We start from the raw sequence: 19,141 nt of genomic DNA, 5'->3' as shown, positions 1-19,141 counted from the left end.
TCTCAGCACAACATTCCCTTATAATCCAGAATACTGTGAAAGCCTCACATCACGCAGGATGCATAAGTTATGCTGTCGCAATAAGCATATATATGGGCCTAAAATTAAGATTTATGTATTTGAATTACATATTTGGATTACACGGTTTTAACAAAGTAATAAACTTAAGCATATTTGTCAATCATACATAAATGAAACGAGTCTGATTTCTGCACTCAAAAAATCATGGCAGGAAGATGAACTGTGTCATTATTTGTGCAGCTCAGTTTGGTGATGATAGTGACTTTAGCTTTGAAGTTATGCTTTTTAATACGGAACTCACACTTTAAAATTATTATTATGTTTTTGGTGTTTAAAAATTTCCTCCATGACAATTTGTTGATGACACTTAAAATATGAGCCAGTTGAAGTAGTGGTAAGATTTATGCATTTCAAAATAAAATAAAATAAAATAAATACATATTTTTTGCATCTGCAGTATTTGTTTTTATTTAAAACAAAAAATTGTAAATTAAATTACATTGTGAAAACAAGTACATTATTCATTGGCCCAGATCTGTAAAAAACAAGCAATATTTAAGGAGTTAAAATGTTTAAAATGTGAGTTTGAATCCAATTTGGATTTGATAAAATCAATTTAGATTGATGATAAATATATAATCATAGTTAATGTGTATTTAAAACATTCAATTTATAAGTACTATTACAGAAATCTTACCTGCATCTTAACTGCTTTTTTGTATGTTAAATTTATGTATGTTTGACAAATATGTATCACATCAAGTTTATTAGTTTATGTTTAAACTGTGTAATCCAAATGGATTGAAATTTTATAAGCAATTCAAATACGTGAATCTTTTGTCAGACAACCAAAACATGTGCTTCATGAGATCTATATAAACTATAAGAATACCGGTCAGTATTTCATGCAGGGGAGACCGGGGGTTAATTCTCTAGCAGTGAGTAATCATGTCGTTTTCAAAACCCTCTTAAATTACACACAATGCTATTGGGGCACGTCGTCACAAAGGTTCAAAGACTTCTCAGCGAACTGCATCTTTATTCTCAGACATAATGGTGTTGTTCAATAGTGTGATATCGAAGTACTCACATTTATATCCTCTAGATCTAGGAAGTTGAGGATGATGCCGTTCCTCTTCCAGATGATGGGCGGTCTCAGTGTGCCCTGAATGGCACAGGACAGCACAGCGCTCAGGCCGACGGTCACTGTTGTGATGCTCAGACGCTTGTCATCGGCTAGACTGAGCTGAACGACCTCTGCAAGACAAAACAACATTATTGCAATTTAGTTAGCCCATGCATTTACATGTTTTACCTGAAAAATGCTATGTAATTTATATCTGCTTTTTATTTATTAAGGTGCTTGAATGTTAAAATGCTTTCTGCTGTTTCAGTTTAATATGCAGAGTGAGGCTATCTTTCTGTGACAATAGCGATGTGTTGTTGATCATGAATGATTTGTTCATTTTGAACAAATCCTTTAATGACTCTCGAGTAACGAGCGGTCTCAGAGAGTGATTTTTTTTGTGTGACCGCTCAGACAAAACTAAACAATTCTGTTTCCTCTACACATGACTCTGCAATATTATTATGAATATTGTCACACTATAAAGCTAACAAACCTGCTTTAAGGCAAGTGCGCATTGAGGAAAACAAGCTCCTGGACTAGGAGACTTGAATAAAGATTCATTCATTGTGCTGAACAAGATTCAAAGATCCAGGTCAGTAGAATGATCCAATCTTCCCATTACTAGACACCATCAAAACATTGATCGGATTGTTTGCAACACTAGATGCGTTTACATGAAGCATATTCCGGTTACAGTTGGTTTAAAAGTCCAATCTGAATGAACACCTCCATCAGAATAAAAATGCCCAAACCGATTGAAATTTCAATCAGAATCTGAATTGTCTTAATGGTTGAGATTCTACGGCCGCAACATTTGTTAAACTGTTAATCGTGATTATTTTGCTAAAAATAAATAAATAAAATGTAAAGAAATATATCCTGGTTATTGTCATTTTAGAATTTTTTTTTTTTTTTTTTGCATTTCGTCTGAATTATTGCACTTTCACATAAGCACAAATCAAGAAAATGTCAACTTGCATGATTTGCTTGCAGATTTAGTTGCAGCGAACAGAGCAAATGTTTTGAGCAGAATATTTCAATAGAGATCCCTAAACATGGTTGCCAGGTCAGGAAGATGAAGTAAACCTCTGGGCAGAAAAGAAATGCTCTGATTGGGGGATTTAAAATCTTGATATCTTGTGAACGCTTGTGAAGATGTGTTACCAATGCAGGATAACGCAAATGCCACATTAAAATGAAATGTTTCAGGATAAATAACCAGCAGGCAAATACTGTATTATTCCAGCTTCGCACATTCTTTTTTATCAACACTTGAATGTGGGTAAGTTTCAATAAAATAAATAAATAAATAACAAAAAGCTGAGAAAATTGCGTTTTGTCCAGAGAGGATTCAGAACAATGAACAAAACATTGATGGAGTAGAGTAGAGTTCATCAACACCTCTAAAGCTGCACAGTCCTAAACCACTTTCTGGATCGACATTTCATTCGGTAACATTAGGCAGTTTTGACTTACATGCTGTTTAATGTTTGATGGTGGCATTATTTTACATATGCATCTTCTTACATACGCGATCCCTTGTTTCTGCTGCTTCTTCGCCTGTGTTTTGATCCAGAGATTCTGTACTCTCTTAGAAGATGCATAATAGCGCCCCCTACTGTATAACAGTGAAAACACGGAAAGAAAGAATTCCGTCAATGCCAGGGAAAGAGTTATCAAATCGAAAGAAGCAGAAATCTCGATCACAATTAAAATGTGATTTATACCTATTTGATTTCACACTATTTTCCATCATTGCCTCTGTTAATTTCATGTTTATTAATATGAGCTGCTTTGACACAGTCTGTCTTGTATAAAGCACTATAGAAATAAAAGTGAGTTGACTTGACTTGATGAGGCATTCGATCATTTGATGAGCAGTCCATCTGAGGTGTGTAAACGATAACGGCCCAGACACCGCAAATGTCTCCGACTGACCTCGGGTCAATAACAGTCTGGCTTTCAGATCAGTCATTTCACAGCTAGCTTGAAAATAACAGTGTTGGCGTGCTGACAGTGACTCGAACGCTCGTGTCCATTTGCATTCTGCTGCAGTGGACGCTCTCTGGCACAAACATGTTGTTTGCATGATTTCCTGACAGTTACAGGTGGGTTTAATTCTTTCAAATGAAAAGAGGTAATTTAGGTGATGATGAAGCACTGCGGAGCTGAACGCATTGATTTGTCCTGGTTAGAGGGAAAATGAGTTCCTGCACCTCCCTGTCAAATTGCAGCCATCAGATCTGAAAATGCAGCAGGTGCAAGAGGAGGAACGGCCCGTCGCTTTAGACATGTGCACCACTGCAGCCAATGCACAGACAGGACTGTTCACTAACAAAGACTTGTGATCCACTGTGATCCAGACACCTGTGAAAGCTGAGTGTGAGCCCGACTGCGCTGCACGTCTGTTAGAGCGCTCTTCTCCATCACTTCATCATTCTTTAGTGAAATTCTGCTGCTGAGATCGCTAGATAATGTCCTTAAACACATGTGTCTTTGACACTGAATTCTGTTGACTTGCTGTTTCTAATTCTGACATTTGTGAAAAAGACTCAATATGTAATAATCCCTATTTAACAAGTTCAGGACTGACTGCCAAATGCAGGCATTTTTAACTCCATAAAGGTACTGCATCATATTTGACATGCAAAATCTAATACATGCCTTCTGTTGTCTGATTGAGAGTTTATGCTTTTTAGCAAATAAAAGGTCTATATAATTTTACAAACATCCAACTTCAGCATACGCTTCATGTGTCTTTTTGCTGTGAAATCTTTACAGCTTCGCTTTACTTGGTTATCCAGACATTATTTTTTAGAAAAATCAATTAGTCTCAAATATGATCATCACAATTTATTTGTTCATCTCTCAATCATCATTGTATTGCATTACATTATAAGTTTTGGTCATAAAACTAAGCATTAAATATCATCTTACTAAGACATATTATTGGAGATATAGAGTGACGACTAATATTTAAATAATTTTATGTAAGTATCTGCTAAGTATCTCATTGATTTACATTAAAATCATCAGAATTCCATCTTATTTTCTGACCATATAAATAGCAGCATCTCCACCAATTTGCATATTTTTACTCAGTTTGGGCCTCTGACTGAAACCTTTTCAAGTATAAGAATCATATTATTCTACTATATATCACACCATATGAGCCATAAAAACCTGATGTATCAAATATGATCTTTTTTAGAATTTTATTTTATTTTTTTAAATATTTGTTAATATAAGTGGTCAATAAACTCCATTTCAAATTCTGTCAAGATTTACAAGGTTAAGTAAATTTCAGAAACTTTGAGAAATCTTGAAAAGCTTTCTCTCTGGTCCAGTGGTAACAACTACATTACAGTCATGAGAGAGAACAGTTCAAAAACGACAGCATAACTAAATGCAGCACCTCATTATTACATCCCCAGGTGATGATATTTCTTTTGTCAAATATAACTTACACCAAACCAGTGTGTACGTAGCCTTAGAATAGCACATCAGAGGAGGAAGTTTTACAAAAGCGAAGACAACTTCTCCTCACAGGAGTCTAAAAGTGAATGCATCCATGCATCCGACTCAGCCCTCAAACCCTAAACAGCTTCACATTTTACAGCAAATATAAAACCTAGCATCTCCCTTTCAGGATTCAGCAGATGCCTCGTCGCTGTGCTTCTCATTTTTAGCCTCCAGCAATAAAAACACTTTCCTTTTTCCTGGCACCATGTTGATTTTCCCCAGCAGAAGAGGCCTGGTTTGAGATTGTTTACCACACACGCACACACACGCACACACACGCACACACACACACACACGCGCACGCGCACACACACACACTAGTCTCTGAGGCAGAGATGCAGACAGACGGATGACATATCCATTGCCCATGGCGGTCCTCCCGCTGGATAGGGTTGACATGACATTATCTCTGTAATGACTCTTTGTGTTCCCCTCTCGCCTAAAAATAGCCCCTCCACACAAGTAATTGACTTGCCCAGGATTTGCAAACTATTGATCCATCAAAGCTGGGTTTTATTGCCGGCACCAGCCAAAGGCGAGAGCACTCATTTCTCACCTAAATGAAAGCATCCTGCAGGGTTTTTTAGACAAATGCTAAGCACACTCAAAGTGCATCAACAGCCAGAGCGTCTTTATATATGACACTATAAGAGATGAACTTCTTTGAACAGCTCTCCACAGTGGCACTACGGCTCAGCTTCTGAGCAGCTGATAATGCTAATGTTCTGTTTACAACTGTGTGCTTGTAGTCTTATTCGGACGGGATTAGTTTTACATGGAGCGGTGGGGTAAAGTATCTATTGTCAGAGCTTCTCAGTGATTTTAGTCCCGTCCAAATGTGCCATTTCTGTAAATATATAGCCTACGTAAATATTCCAGAATTTCTTTTGCACAAAACAGTCGTGGCCTAATGGTTAGGGAGTTGGACTTGTAATCCAAAGGTCGTGGGTTCGAGTCTTGGTGCCAGCAGGGATTGTAAGTGGGGGAGTGAATGACCAGCGCTCATACCATGGCTGAGGTGCCCTTGAGCAAGACACCGTCTTCACACGTGCTGTGGCGTAAATATAATTTATTCTAAAGCAATATTTTTCATCAGTGTTCTGTCAGCTCTTGCTTACCTAAATGTGCATATTTGTGATAATTGCCCTTTAACTCTTTCCCCGCCAGCATTTTTTTTTCATGATAAAAGCAACATTTTGAACAAAAAATTGAGAAAATCACGTTTTTTGTAAAAGACTACATCTGGATCGTTTTCAGATTGATGATCAAAACGCAGATGGAGTAGATCGCTTCCATCAACATCCCCAAAGCTGCACAGTCCTAAACCACTTCCTGGATCATCATCTCATTTGGTAACGCTAGGCAGTTTTGATTTATATGCTGTTTAATGCTTAATGATTGCGTTATTTTACATATGCATCTGCTTATATACGCGATCGCTTGTTTCTGCTTCTTCCTCGCCATGTTTTGATCCAGACGTTCAGTACTGTTTCAGAAGATGCATAATAGCGCCTCCTGCTGTACACCAGTGAAAACACGGAAAGCCGGAAAATTCTGTCAATGGCAGGGAAAGAGTTAAATTGATTTCCAAGGCATTTTTTTTTGCTTTCATGTAAAATTCTTACATTTTAGCAATAAATTAAGTTAGAATGATAAGACGCTATCATTCTAACTTAATTTATTTTAATGTGTTAATTTATTAATGTTTTATATAATTGAATATACAAATGATATGTTGATATGATACTTTTGCATATGAAGCTAAACCACCAGTAGGTGACGGCAAGTGACTTTCTTAATAAGTTAGTCATTGAATCATTCATTCGATTCGTTCAAATGGATGATGCATTCACGAATGAAGCAAATTACTGTCTTTCTGAATAACTCACTGAATCACTGAGATGTGCAACTATTCTGCTGTGGTCTTTGTTTGGAACTATTTTCGTCAGTCAATATTGTTTCTAAAATGTAAGTCACTTAATACTAACTGCTTGTTTATTGAACTACTGTTGTATAAAATCAATGTCATATTTGCAATTGTTCTGATGTTCGGGAAAACAGGAACTTTAATCATGTGATGTTGCGTATGTTATAAATATAAAAACTCAACATTTTGAATCTTGAAGACAGGCTGCACAAGCCTTAACTGGTGGCCGTCGTTTACACTGAATGTAACAAAATCAGAATCATTCTCGCCAAAGTTTCAGTGCTTCCCTAATTATTTTTTGTTATTGATGTCTTAATCAGACTACATGTCCGGTCAGGCAAGTAAAATTCTCGTTTACTTGCCCCGTCAAAAAATCCTCTTGTCCCGGGCAAGCATTAATGTCGAGCCCTGACTTGTGTTTTGTAAATCAAATTATGACCCTGAAAAAACTCACTTGAGGAAGACGTAACGAAGATGCTTAGAACAGCTGATTTAAAAACCTCCATGCGTTTCATGACTGAAATGAGAGGAGGAAGAGGATTGAGTTTTGCATGCACAGACCTGAAGCGGCTTTAGTGAGTGTGTTAGGTTACTACCCGTCTTCCAAGTGTTTATACCATTTCTCATGTGACGCACAGTAGCTGTCAGATCTCTCGCACTCATGGCAAGTGGATTTATTAAAGGTGTCTCAGTGTGCATTGTGCCTAAAATAAGATTAAACAGCTACACCTCCATAAAGCACAACACCTGCTGGCTGCAAACACTCTTAAGAGTGCAAACAGCGTAACTGCAGGGCTGCTAACTTATGCACAACAGAACAACTTCTTTCACACCAAACTGCTCTTATTTCTTTATATAGCTAGGTGAGTAGATCAAAACATGCATCCATGCCCCTGAGGAAATGAACATGTTCAGGTATCTGCAGCACAGACACACACTTTCCATTTGATACAACAGAAATATGTCACAGAAATAACATTTAAACATTTCACTACTTGACTTGATTTATTTGATTGTGATTGGTCAGTTGTAGCACTGGACAGTTAAATATCCTTGCGTAATGACACTAAACCGTCCATATTTAAGCACTGATTTCATACATACATACATACAAACATACATATATAGTGGACAAAATAATATTTCGAATATATGCTAAATATATGTTGCAAACAATTAAGCTCAATTAAATATATTTTTAGGTTCAACCCAAAATATATTTCAAAATGTATTTCAGGGGCAAGAAAATACTTTTCTGATTTTATAGTAGCCTACTGTACATTTAGGCTAAATGTTTTATATGTTCACAACAAATAAAGTTTTTCTTAATTTGATATAATCTTTATTATTTATATTTAATATATATATATACTATAAACTTTTATAATAATTTTATGTAATTATATATATACAGTGGGTACGGAAAGTATTCAGACCCCGTCTGAATACTTAGGACCATGTGATATTTGAGTTTTTCTTTTTTAATAAATCTGCAAAAATGTCAACAATTCTGTGTTTTTCTCTCAATATGGGGTGCTGTGTGTACATTAATGAGGAAAAAAAATTAACTTAAATGATTTTAGCAAATGGCTGCAATATAACAAAGAGTGAAAAATTTAAGGGGGTCTGAATACTTTCCGTACCCACTGTATATATATATATATATATATTTTTTTTTTTTGCTGCATTGGATTAAACTACATAAATGATACAATAATCTGACTGTATATTATGCCTTACTTAACAAGACTGTGACTGTTTGGTTTTTTAATATGTTCATGGTAAATATATTGGAAACACAGGAGCTCTGAGTGGTAGACAGGGCTGGCTCCAGGCATGGGCAGGGGTGGGCTGAGCCCACCCAAATGTCTGTCTTGCCCACCTAATCAGAACTATAGGTAAAGATTGCGTTAATCTTTTTATGCAGTAATTAAAAGCAATCTGAAGCGGACTGTATTTTGAGATGTTTAATAAGAGCTGAAGACTGCCCCAACAATTATAAAATAATTTTGCATAATTTTTCTTTTATTAGCTGAAAGCAAAGGCGTGCTACATTCACGCGGAGGCTTCAGTCTGTTGCGGAAAAGCAGAGGCTGACAACGAGTGAAAACGGGCAGAAATATTTACGCGCTGCTGCGTAGGGCCCCCGAAACACCAGAGGGCCCCCTTGCTCTCAAAGATGATTTAATTTTAGTTTGGTTTTTGAATTTGGCCAGCGGTTCTGAAAACATGAATGATCATTTCTTTTAATGCGGTGCGCTGTCGCCCTTTCTACGTAAAAATCAGTCAAATCATGTAGAATGAATGTCGTACAGTCTTGCTCGAGACTAAAAAAATGAGTTGAAAGCGTACCGAGCCACGGAAGAGACACTGTTTATCAAGCGCTTTCCGCGAGCGCGATTCCAGACGGAGTGAAACACGGACAAATGCGTTTCATTCATTCGTTCATAACCACTCATACCCCCCCGACACAGTTTTGCGTAGGGCCCCCAGAAGTCTAGGATCGGCACTGGCAAAAACAAAGTATAAGCGTTTAAAATGCATGTATACAGTTCAGTTGAAAGCTTACCCATTTTTACTTGGTGTTAATGCTGTTAAATTGAATGTAAGAAACAAACTGCCTGCTTAAATGACCACAATGTTAGAAACAACAACACTGAAATAAGAGCTTGTGTGATGAAAGTTGCGTTCGTTACTATATAGCAACAGTCGGCTCACAAAGCTTTTTCTTTCAGAATTTTCATAGGATAAAAGTAAAAACTGTTGCATTTTAAGACGTTTTAAAATCTACATTTTCTGGTCTGCCTCAGCTCCAGCAGTCTAACAGTGCTCATCAATGTCAAAATGATTGAGATGACCAATCAAATCAAAGAAGGCGGGCCTTACTGTTCACAGAAACCGAGCGCGAATTTCACCGCGGCGCTTCAGTGAAGGTATGAAGTAGCTAAACGTGTAATAGCTATTTTACAATTGCTTTACAATGACATAAACGACCAACAATATCCAGTGAATTGAATTGAATGTAGGCCTGTCATTTGTGATTCATGTAATTCATAGCCATGGTCTGCTTTAATTGAATGTGACGACAATAGCATTTTTCTGTTTTGCGTTTTCAAAATATTAGGAATACAAATAAAATTGAATGGTGCATATTTTAAAATAAAAATATTATTTGCAGTTCAGATTGATTACTTTGCAAAAAATCGTATTCTTGTTCTTTTCCTGTTCTTTTTTCTTCTTTTAATTTATTTCCCTAAACCAATTTAAATCCTATATTTATTTAGTTCCTTTAAATTAATACCAGTACCATCTGGTCCTTATTTTCCTCAAAACAATTGGTCCCGCCAATGTTCTAGAGTAATTAGAGACATTATTACGGCCTTGTTTGATATAAATAAAAAAAACTTGCTTAAAAGAATCACCAGTGTAGAAACAATGATCCAGAGAAAGAGAACAAAGAGGGTGTTTTTTACTATTCAGTAAAGAAAAAAAGTTTATTTTGTTGTGAAAGTTAATGATATTCTATGGTTCGCTATAGGCTGCCCAGGAAAGCATGATGCTCGTTTTTCAGTGTACATATATCAACAACACTGAAATAAGTTGCATAGTTAAAATAGCAATATCTACAGTCTACATTTCAAGACTGTATCCCCCCTCCACAAAAAATAAAAAATAAAAAATTGCCCACCCAGGATATCTGCCAGCCCACCCTTCTATAGCGCTTAAGAACCGGGCCTGGTGGTAGACGGGCCAAAATGATCATCAGCAAGAGATCCTCATGAGGATGTGGTTATTGTCTCAGCTGAAGAGAGGCTCTGAGATGGTGGGAGGAGAATATCACACTTGTGATTAGATTGGCTTTTGTAATGCATGGGTGTGCATGAGGCCACGGGATCGGGATGGCTCTGCCGCGCTCTGCATTTAAGGAATGTTGACATTGATTCCACCATCCTGCCCTGAAGGGCCAAACTCAATTACAGAGCCAATTAATTTCCATCCCACTAAATAAAAATGACTTGACAAATGTGTTCTTGGAGGCTACATTAAAAAAAATAAAATACACACACACACACACACACACACACACACACACACACACACTGATTTATAAGCTTGTTTCCTCATGGGGACCTCGAAAATGTCCCCACAAGGTCAAAATTTACTAGTTTTACTATCCTTGTGGGGACATTTGGTCCCCATAACGTGATGAATACCAGGTGCACACTCTCTCTCTCTCTCTCTCACACACACACACGTTGTGTTTCCATGTTTTATGGGGACATTCCATAGGCGTAATGGTTTTTATACTGTACAAACTGTATGTGCTATTGCCCTACACCAACCCTACCCCTAAACCTAGCCCTTACAGGAAACTTTGTGCATTTTTACTTTCTCAAAAAAACTCATTCTGTATGATTTATAAGCTTGTTTCCTCATGGGGACCTCAAAAATGTCCCATGAGGAAACAAGCTTATAAATCATACAGAATGAGTTTTTTTCAGAATGAGTGTTTTCACAAGGTCAAAATTTACTAGTATTACTATTCTTGTGGGGACATTTGGTCCCCATAACGTGATAAATACCAGGTACACACACACACACACACACACACACACACACACATGAATAAATGTCTTAAGCTGGATGCCTTCAAATGCTTTACTACTTTTCATTCTTGTTTTTTAATCTTCTCTCTTCTCAGTAATATAAAGACTCTCATATATGAGTGCAGCAGGTGAAGACTGATAAGGAAACAGGATGGTGCTCCTCATCCTGCTACAACATTCAGTTTCAGTATTTCATGCCTCAGAGAAACAGAAAACAGACTGAAGAATGATGGGACGACACAACAGGGATCCTATGGTCATTAACAACCTGGAAATAACTATCTATATATTTTATATATTTTGTCCTGGAAAAGTAATGGAAACTTTAGAGCAAATATACAGATTCTGTTATGTTGGGATTTAAAAGGGTTTCTGTTTCTGTCTGAGATTTGTAGGGCTACAATTGCACTGAAGAGTAGAGTCTGTGTTTATGTCGAGGATGGGCCAAAAACAATGACATTATGTTGCATGCTACTTTATTTTAAAGTCAGTAGCTGTGTAGTTGTCAATGCAGTGATGTCTGTTTGCTAGTTACATTAATTCATGCATTACTAGCTAATGGTTAACTGCAAGGGATTTGAGTTAAATTGATATTTTTAGTTTAATAATTTCCTTTAATTCAGTTAAGTTTCAAATACACAAATTATTTGAGTAGTGTTTGCAGTTTAATAATTGTACATAACAAATAAATGCATAACACTCCCCAGCAAATGCTCCCCTACACTCGTTTGTCTGTCTTTGTATCACAACTTGCAATAAAACTTTGATCTACTTAAGTCTTTAAGTGGACTGAACTAATTTCAACGTGTAAAACTAAGTTACCAGTACACAAGTTTTCTGGTAACCTACAAATAAAGTTGCCTCTACAAAGTGGTAGTAAGCTTTAACTCAAAACATGAACAAATTATTTTTTTTTTTACTAAATTTGAGGCAATCAAGTAAACTCCATTACATTTTACAGTGTATACACTATACATACACACATTTGAAACATTACAAATATCGTTACTGTCCTTTTTGATCAATTTAATACATTCTTGCTGAATGAAAGTATCAATTCTGAATGGTAGTAGTACACACACACACACACACACACACACACACACACACTGTTGGGTAGATTACTTGCAAAATGTAGTCGGTAGATTACATGATGAAAACTGTAGTGAGTAATGTAATCTAGGTTGCTCATTTTAGTTAATGTATTCTGACTACTTTTTAGATTACTTTTGATCTATCTTATCATTAAAAGCAAAGAGTAAGAAATAAATAAAAAAATGTTTTATATAGGAACATCATATAGTGCATTAAACATTACATTACACCAGGGTTTCTCAAACTGGACTTAATATAAGAACTGCAGTGGTTTTGTGAGTTGATATAAAACTAACAATGAATTAAACCATAAAAATGCCAAATTAATTATTAAAACACTTGAACACTAAAAAATAGAAATATTTGTTTACCTGCACGTCAATGAAACCATTAAGTGACACTGAACTGTACACAAGCGAATGTGAAGAATTACGGAGAATCATTCAATTAAGAATGATTTACTGCCACAGTGTGAATATGTAATCAAGTAATCCATAAAAAGTAACTGTAATCTGATTATGAACATTATAAAATGTAATATACTCTACAAGTACTTGATTTTTGGAATCTGATTACATAATCCAGATTACGTGTAATCAGTTACTACCCAGCTCTGGATAGGGTATACCTGAACCACACACACACACGCACGCACGCGCACACGCACACGCACACACACACACACATAAAACATCATAAATTATTATCATGTAAATGTAAAATTTCAAAACCATAATGATGTTGGTTCTTCAATTAATCATTATTAATCTGTTCTTTTTTTTAACAAATAAGCGTAACTGGTCCACAATAGAGATTGTAATTCTGTGTATTCATAAGATGACGTTTCATACTGTACATTTCTAAACCCTGGGTTAACGTTCTTCTGTGCATATTTGTGGTCTTGGATGAACACAGCGCTTGACCTGCTTATGTATCGGCTCTATAGCATTGCACATCCTCATCTTCTATGTTGCAGACTGCTATCAAGTTTTTCCTAAATTGATTTTTTCAGACTATAAAGGTAAGAATAAAACACTCCAAAACAGTTTCTTCTTCGCTCCAATTCATGTTTTCCGTCACCATTTGGCATCTCCCCTCGAACGCTGATAACCTGTGGTTAAGCACGGTGTGAAAAGCCTTAAATGGGTCTAAAATATTCATTAGCAAATCATTCTGATTATTAAAAATCATTCATCACAAAAGACTGGAAAGAGTTTGTGAAAACTCATTTGTCAAAAAGCGTGTAACTAGGGTAGAACTAGTTCCCTACTGAATCAAGATTGATTATCTGCTGATTTTCTACCATATACTAACAAAACACTGAACATCACACACTGATGACCCTACACAATAAAAACCCAACCGCAAGATGCATCAACGATAACCAACTCTTTCATACACTTCAAGCTTTTTATCGACAATTTAAAATGACAAAATGACATGCATTAAAATTCTAAGCTGCCATTCAATGCATTATGGCGCATTAGAACAAACTCTTCGAGATGAGAGAATGCTGCTTAGCACTGCATGTCACCTGCTCGCTGTAGACCGCAGCGAGACGTAAAGGGCACGCGCTGTGATTAATTACCTGCCCGACGCTGTTTACTCAACCAGGACAGGTTTGGAACACTTACCAAATTTTAACCTGTAAATGGAAAAAAATGTGTGCTCAGACTAACGGCATGCTCTCAGCATCTTTAAAAGATGAAATTAGTACACACCTTATTGATGATGCGAGCTTTATTCAGGCAAGCAAATATGAACGCAATGTGCTAAATGGTTAAGCGTCTTCTTTATAATGGGTTTCTATGGAAAAACATTTAATATTAAACTTTGCGCATTGCGTTTATATTCTGGGTTCATCTGCTTGCCTGTACGAAGTCTGCATCATCAATAAAGTGTATACCGAATTTGGCCTTACTACATTACTACTAAATGCAATCCTCCTAAAAATAACTGGTGGTCAGTGGAGGAAAGCCCTGTTTTGTCCTCCATGTGGGTGTTCCTGTAAGTGTGTGACGTCACGTGAAAACTATCAAAAGCAAACAACTTTCTCAAATATGGCCATTTTGAGAGAGAGAGAGGATGAAAGTTGCATGTGTGAATCAACTTACCCGCATCTGTACGTTCTCTCTACAAACAATGAAGCTGTAAGTTTAGTTACTTCAAAAATAGTGCGGTAAGATCACATTTGTTTGAATGAATTATAGCATTTATTTCAATTAATTATTGATCGATTGAGAGATAGAGAGAGAGAGAGAGAGAGAGAAAGAGATGAAAAGTTGGTTTGTAATTCCCTGCATCTGCATGTAACTACCTGCATCTCTCTCTACAAACAATGAAGCTGTAAGTTTAGTTACTTCAAAAACACCTTGTTGCTGAGAAATTATATATAATTTAAAATGTAGTTGTGGGGTAGTGTTCACAACAAGTTTCTGTGCTCCAGAATGTTTCTGTGTTCGTGCCGCGCGATATGAGTGATGTGTGTGTGTGCGCATATATATATATATATAGATAGAGAGAGCGAAAGAGAGAGAGAGAGAGAGTTGGCCCCCCCAAATGGTCACTTGTACAGATGGCAAGAGCTTCCAGTCATGTTTATGATCATACTAATGTGATTGCTCAGGGATTTTTTCTGACCTACAGTATTTAGACGAAGCATGTATGAGGATCTGAACGCAGCAGATTGTTCTGGTGAAACAGACACCTTCGATCAGAGATTCTCGTTCAACAGCAACCCTCTGCATTCTCCTGCAATCCTAAAGAAAATCAGTGACGTGTTTTCCACAGTAAATCAGTTTTTGGAAAATGCAATATCACGAAAAAGGTCAATCTAACCTTGCGTTAGGAGTTTCCTCTTCTCTGATCAAATATAAGGCCTACAAACCATTTTGTTGCAATATGACGGCAGAAATCCCGTCTTCCGACAGGCTTAGTGCTGGACTCAGATGTAATGACAAAGCTGGATACACTGAAATGAAGGAGATTGCTTTTTGTTGCTTCACAAACACGCTGCGTTAATCGATATTGGCCCAGATTCACTGCATGAAGTGTAAATGAAGACGACAACCAGACAATTAGCAGAAATGAGCAACATTGAATGTTCATTTCAATATATAGAGTAAGGTCCCAGAGTCTGATGATGAGAGTACATTGAAAAATTGCTTTTATGGCTCACATAGTATGATATAGTGAGAAAATTAAGCTGGGTTTTATTCAGAGGCCCAAAGTGAGCAAAAATATGCAATTTGGTGCAGATGCTGATATTTATACGGCCAAAAAGTAAAATGAAATTCTGATGCTTGTAATGTAAATCAATGAGACCTTTATAACATAATAGCAGATACTTACATAAAATGATATAAATATTAGCCGTCACTCTATATCTCCAATAATATGTCTTAGTAAGATGATATTTAATGCTTAGTTTGATGATCAAAACATATAATGCAATGCAATCCAATGATGATTGAGAGATGAACAAATAAACGTTCCTCAAAAGCCTGATGATCATAGTTGAGACTCACTGATTTTCGTAAAAAAAAAAAAAGGATGTCTGGATAATCAAGTAAAGCAAAGCTGCTTCAGTCCAGTAAGTGTTCATCTTGAAATATTACTAACAATATCAAAGTTATTCTTATGTTTACTTGATATAAATCAGTAAATATTTCACAGCAAAAAGACATGTGAAGCACGGACTGAAGGTGGGCGTTTGTACAAACGAAAACGTTATGATGTGAAATGTGGCTGGTCAAATGTTCTTCTTCCACTGAAGCTCAGGATGCTCTGTGGATCGTCTCAGATCATGCAGACCAGTGCTTCTGTCAGTAAAGTAGAAAAGAGATGCAACAAATACTGAGAAAATATAAAATTCATGTTCATGTTTTACTCCATTTGTTATGCTGATTCAAGTTTTTGCATTTGTAATGAGTGAATTTCTGCGCTGAATAAAAAAAGAACTCAACATAGAAACATTTTCATTGGTGGTCTCAGGCTTTATGAGGCATGATCACACATTATATTACTGGAGGCTTATTTCTATGTTCTTTAAAAATGGAACTATGTACTTACTGTGCTCTTGATGTATTGCAAAACTCTTACAGATGTCATCAGATTGCGTACAATAACTGATGCTTTCATGGATCGCATTCGCAAGTGAGTGTTTGTTTTTGCTTTGCAGCAGTTTCTGCATGGCATAAATTCACATCACATTGTGTCTTCAACACAAACATAATTCATCCACAACCTAAATGTAACCAGTCTTTAAAGCTCCTTGATGTAACCGATCAAACGGCTTATATAAACACTCCAAATAAACCCTTTAAAGTTATAAAAAATGCAACAGTGCGTTAAATATATCCTATGCAAAATACAATGCAAACAGCTGTGCAAAATATTGTCAAATATTCATTTGTTGCATGTAATGGTGAATTACAGCATGCATTTGAGAGAAGAATTAACCTCTGCTGAAACAGGTGATTTCATGACCCTTTAAAGCCCTTTTATGTCTTTAAGCGCATGCATTAAAAGATATTACACGTTTTATTTAGCGAGTTTAAAGTGACGAAAAAGAATTTTTTTTTCAGGTAATTTTTCATAGAAATGTCCTCATAGACAGTGATAAGTCATTATTATTTGTGTGACCACAGATTGAACCCGTACACACATGAATGAAGTTTGGTGAAACTTGATGTCCCAAGATAATGCAGTGCAATTATGAAGTAATATGAACGATGATGAAATCTGAAGCTAACTGATTTTATATTTTGAAAATATGATTTGAGTCAAAACACAGTCAAAACAAATGTGGACCTGGACTCGAGAGATTTATGAGCAGTCATGTGGAGGAGGGTAATATGACGGCAATGAAAGTGATGTTGACGTCTCGGCGCACTCACGTCAAAAGCTATCAGAAGTGCTGACAAGCTATTATAGACCCGTTGGCAGTTTGTATTCAGATTCACAGCTATAATGGGATAATGAGCGGCCTGGGGTTTTCACCTAATTATATGTCAGCAGGATACATTAGGTGATATTTGCTAACCTCAAGACATATATAAAGATCTTTAACACAAAATTGACATATCAGACATATCACTCTTGCATCCCCAGACTGTGTCGTTACTGACTGTGACATCACATCACCAAAATAATAATAATCATAAAAAGCAAAATATATAAGTAATAACAAGTAAAAGGCCTTTTAGTATAATTGTACAAACATCCACCTTCAGCTCATGGTTCACGTGTCTTTTTGCTGTGAAATCTTTACTGATCTTTTTAAAGTAAACCTAAGAATAACTTTGATATTTTTAGTAATATTTCAAGGTGAACACTTACTGGACTGAAGCAGCTTCAGTTTACTTGATTATCCAGACATCATTTTTAGAAAAATCAGTGAGTCTCAAATATGATCATCAGGCTTTTGAGGAATGTTTATTTGTTCATCTCTCAATCATCATTGGATTGCATTGAATTATATATTTTGGTCATCATTACTACGACATATTATTGGAGATATAGAGTGATGAATGATATTTATATAATTGTATGTAAGTATCCACTATACTGTTATAAAGATCTCATTGATTTACATTACAAGCATCAGAATTTCATCACTTTTTTTCCACATAAATATCAGCATCTGTACCAAATTGCATTTTTTTGCTCACGTTGGGTCTCTGAATAAAATCGAGGTGTTTTTCCTTCATATTCTCATTATATCATACTATATGAGCCATGAAAGCCTGATGTATCAAATATAATAATAATAAAAAATATATATATATAGTGAGGGCAAGTAAATGATTTGTCATTGGTAATTAGAGCTCATTGTAGGTCTCTCTTGAAATTTTGATACATTATAGCTAAAAATCTGTTTCTCTGGAGAAAATGAATGAGGTTTTTCCTGTACTGTCAGTGGCCCAATTAAAGCAACACTTCAAACCCACACTGTAAGTCTGAACACTGTATCATTAATCAGCTGATAATCATTGCTCAAAACGGCTACATTATGGAATAATCAGTCGGGCAAAGTACTTCTCGATTTTCTCTTCACGTGCAATCAAGCTGGACTGATTGCTGATTTACTTAAGCCGTTTCCATGCAAGATTTCATTGATCATTTCTGTCTAAAGGCATCTTCAACCTGTGCATGTGTGGCAACAGCATCACACAGTTGCCACAGCAACAACTGTCAACAAATGTCTGATGCTTTAAGACTGATGATGATGATAATCTGTGATGCACAGATGTTGGTCATAGTAACATCACACTTGAGTTACACAACACACTCACCATTTAGAGCAATAGATCTAAAAAAAAATAAAAATAAAAAATATAATAATAATAATAATAATAATAATATTAATTTGATGTTGTAACAGAAACTATGGACTCTCTCTTTTCTAGCACTTTAGATATGGTTGCTCCTTTACGCTTAAAGAAGATTAAGGAAAACAGTTTGACACTGTGGTATAACGAGCACACTGGCACCCTAAAGAGAGCAGCTCGGAGAATGGAGCACAGCTGGAAGACAACAAAACTAGAGGTATTTAGTATTGCATGGAGGGAAAGTACTTCTACTTATAGAAAAGCTCTAAAAACTGCTAGATTTGCTTACCTTTCGTCTCTATTGTATTTATTGGTGCCATTGGTTGTAATTTGTTTATTTGTTCTTATTTTATTAATGACCTTGAGGGTTTAACTCTGCCAAATAAAGAAATTAAGACATATTTTACTACAGTAAACTAAAATAATATAATTATGAAATATAATTTTTTATTTTAAAGTGCAGTTGTATTACAACATAATGTAACTTAGATATAATAATACTAATATA

The 19,141-nt window shown here is 35.9% G+C and overlaps 1 protein-coding gene across 1 annotated transcript in view; it reads right to left on the bottom strand.

Moving 5' to 3' along the window:
• Positions 1 to 19,141, bottom strand: part of LOC107739207 (follistatin-related protein 4-like) — a 105,678-nt gene that overhangs the window by 26,349 nt on the left and 60,188 nt on the right. Inside the window, exon 5 of the mRNA XM_016551229.1 lies at positions 1,112 to 1,278. Coding sequence (XP_016406715.1) covers positions 1,112 to 1,278 — 167 coding nt within the window. The remainder of the gene's footprint in view (positions 1 to 1,111; positions 1,279 to 19,141) is intronic.

The sequence above is a fragment of the Sinocyclocheilus rhinocerous genome, unplaced genomic scaffold (genome assembly GCF_001515625.1).
Source record: "Sinocyclocheilus rhinocerous isolate Xijiao unplaced genomic scaffold, SAMN03320098_v1.1 scaffold1847, whole genome shotgun sequence".
Lineage (NCBI taxonomy): Eukaryota > Metazoa > Chordata > Actinopteri > Cypriniformes > Cyprinidae > Sinocyclocheilus > Sinocyclocheilus rhinocerous.
The sequence above is the reverse complement of the archived record's forward strand: the minus strand, read 5'-3'. Positions and strand labels throughout refer to the sequence as shown.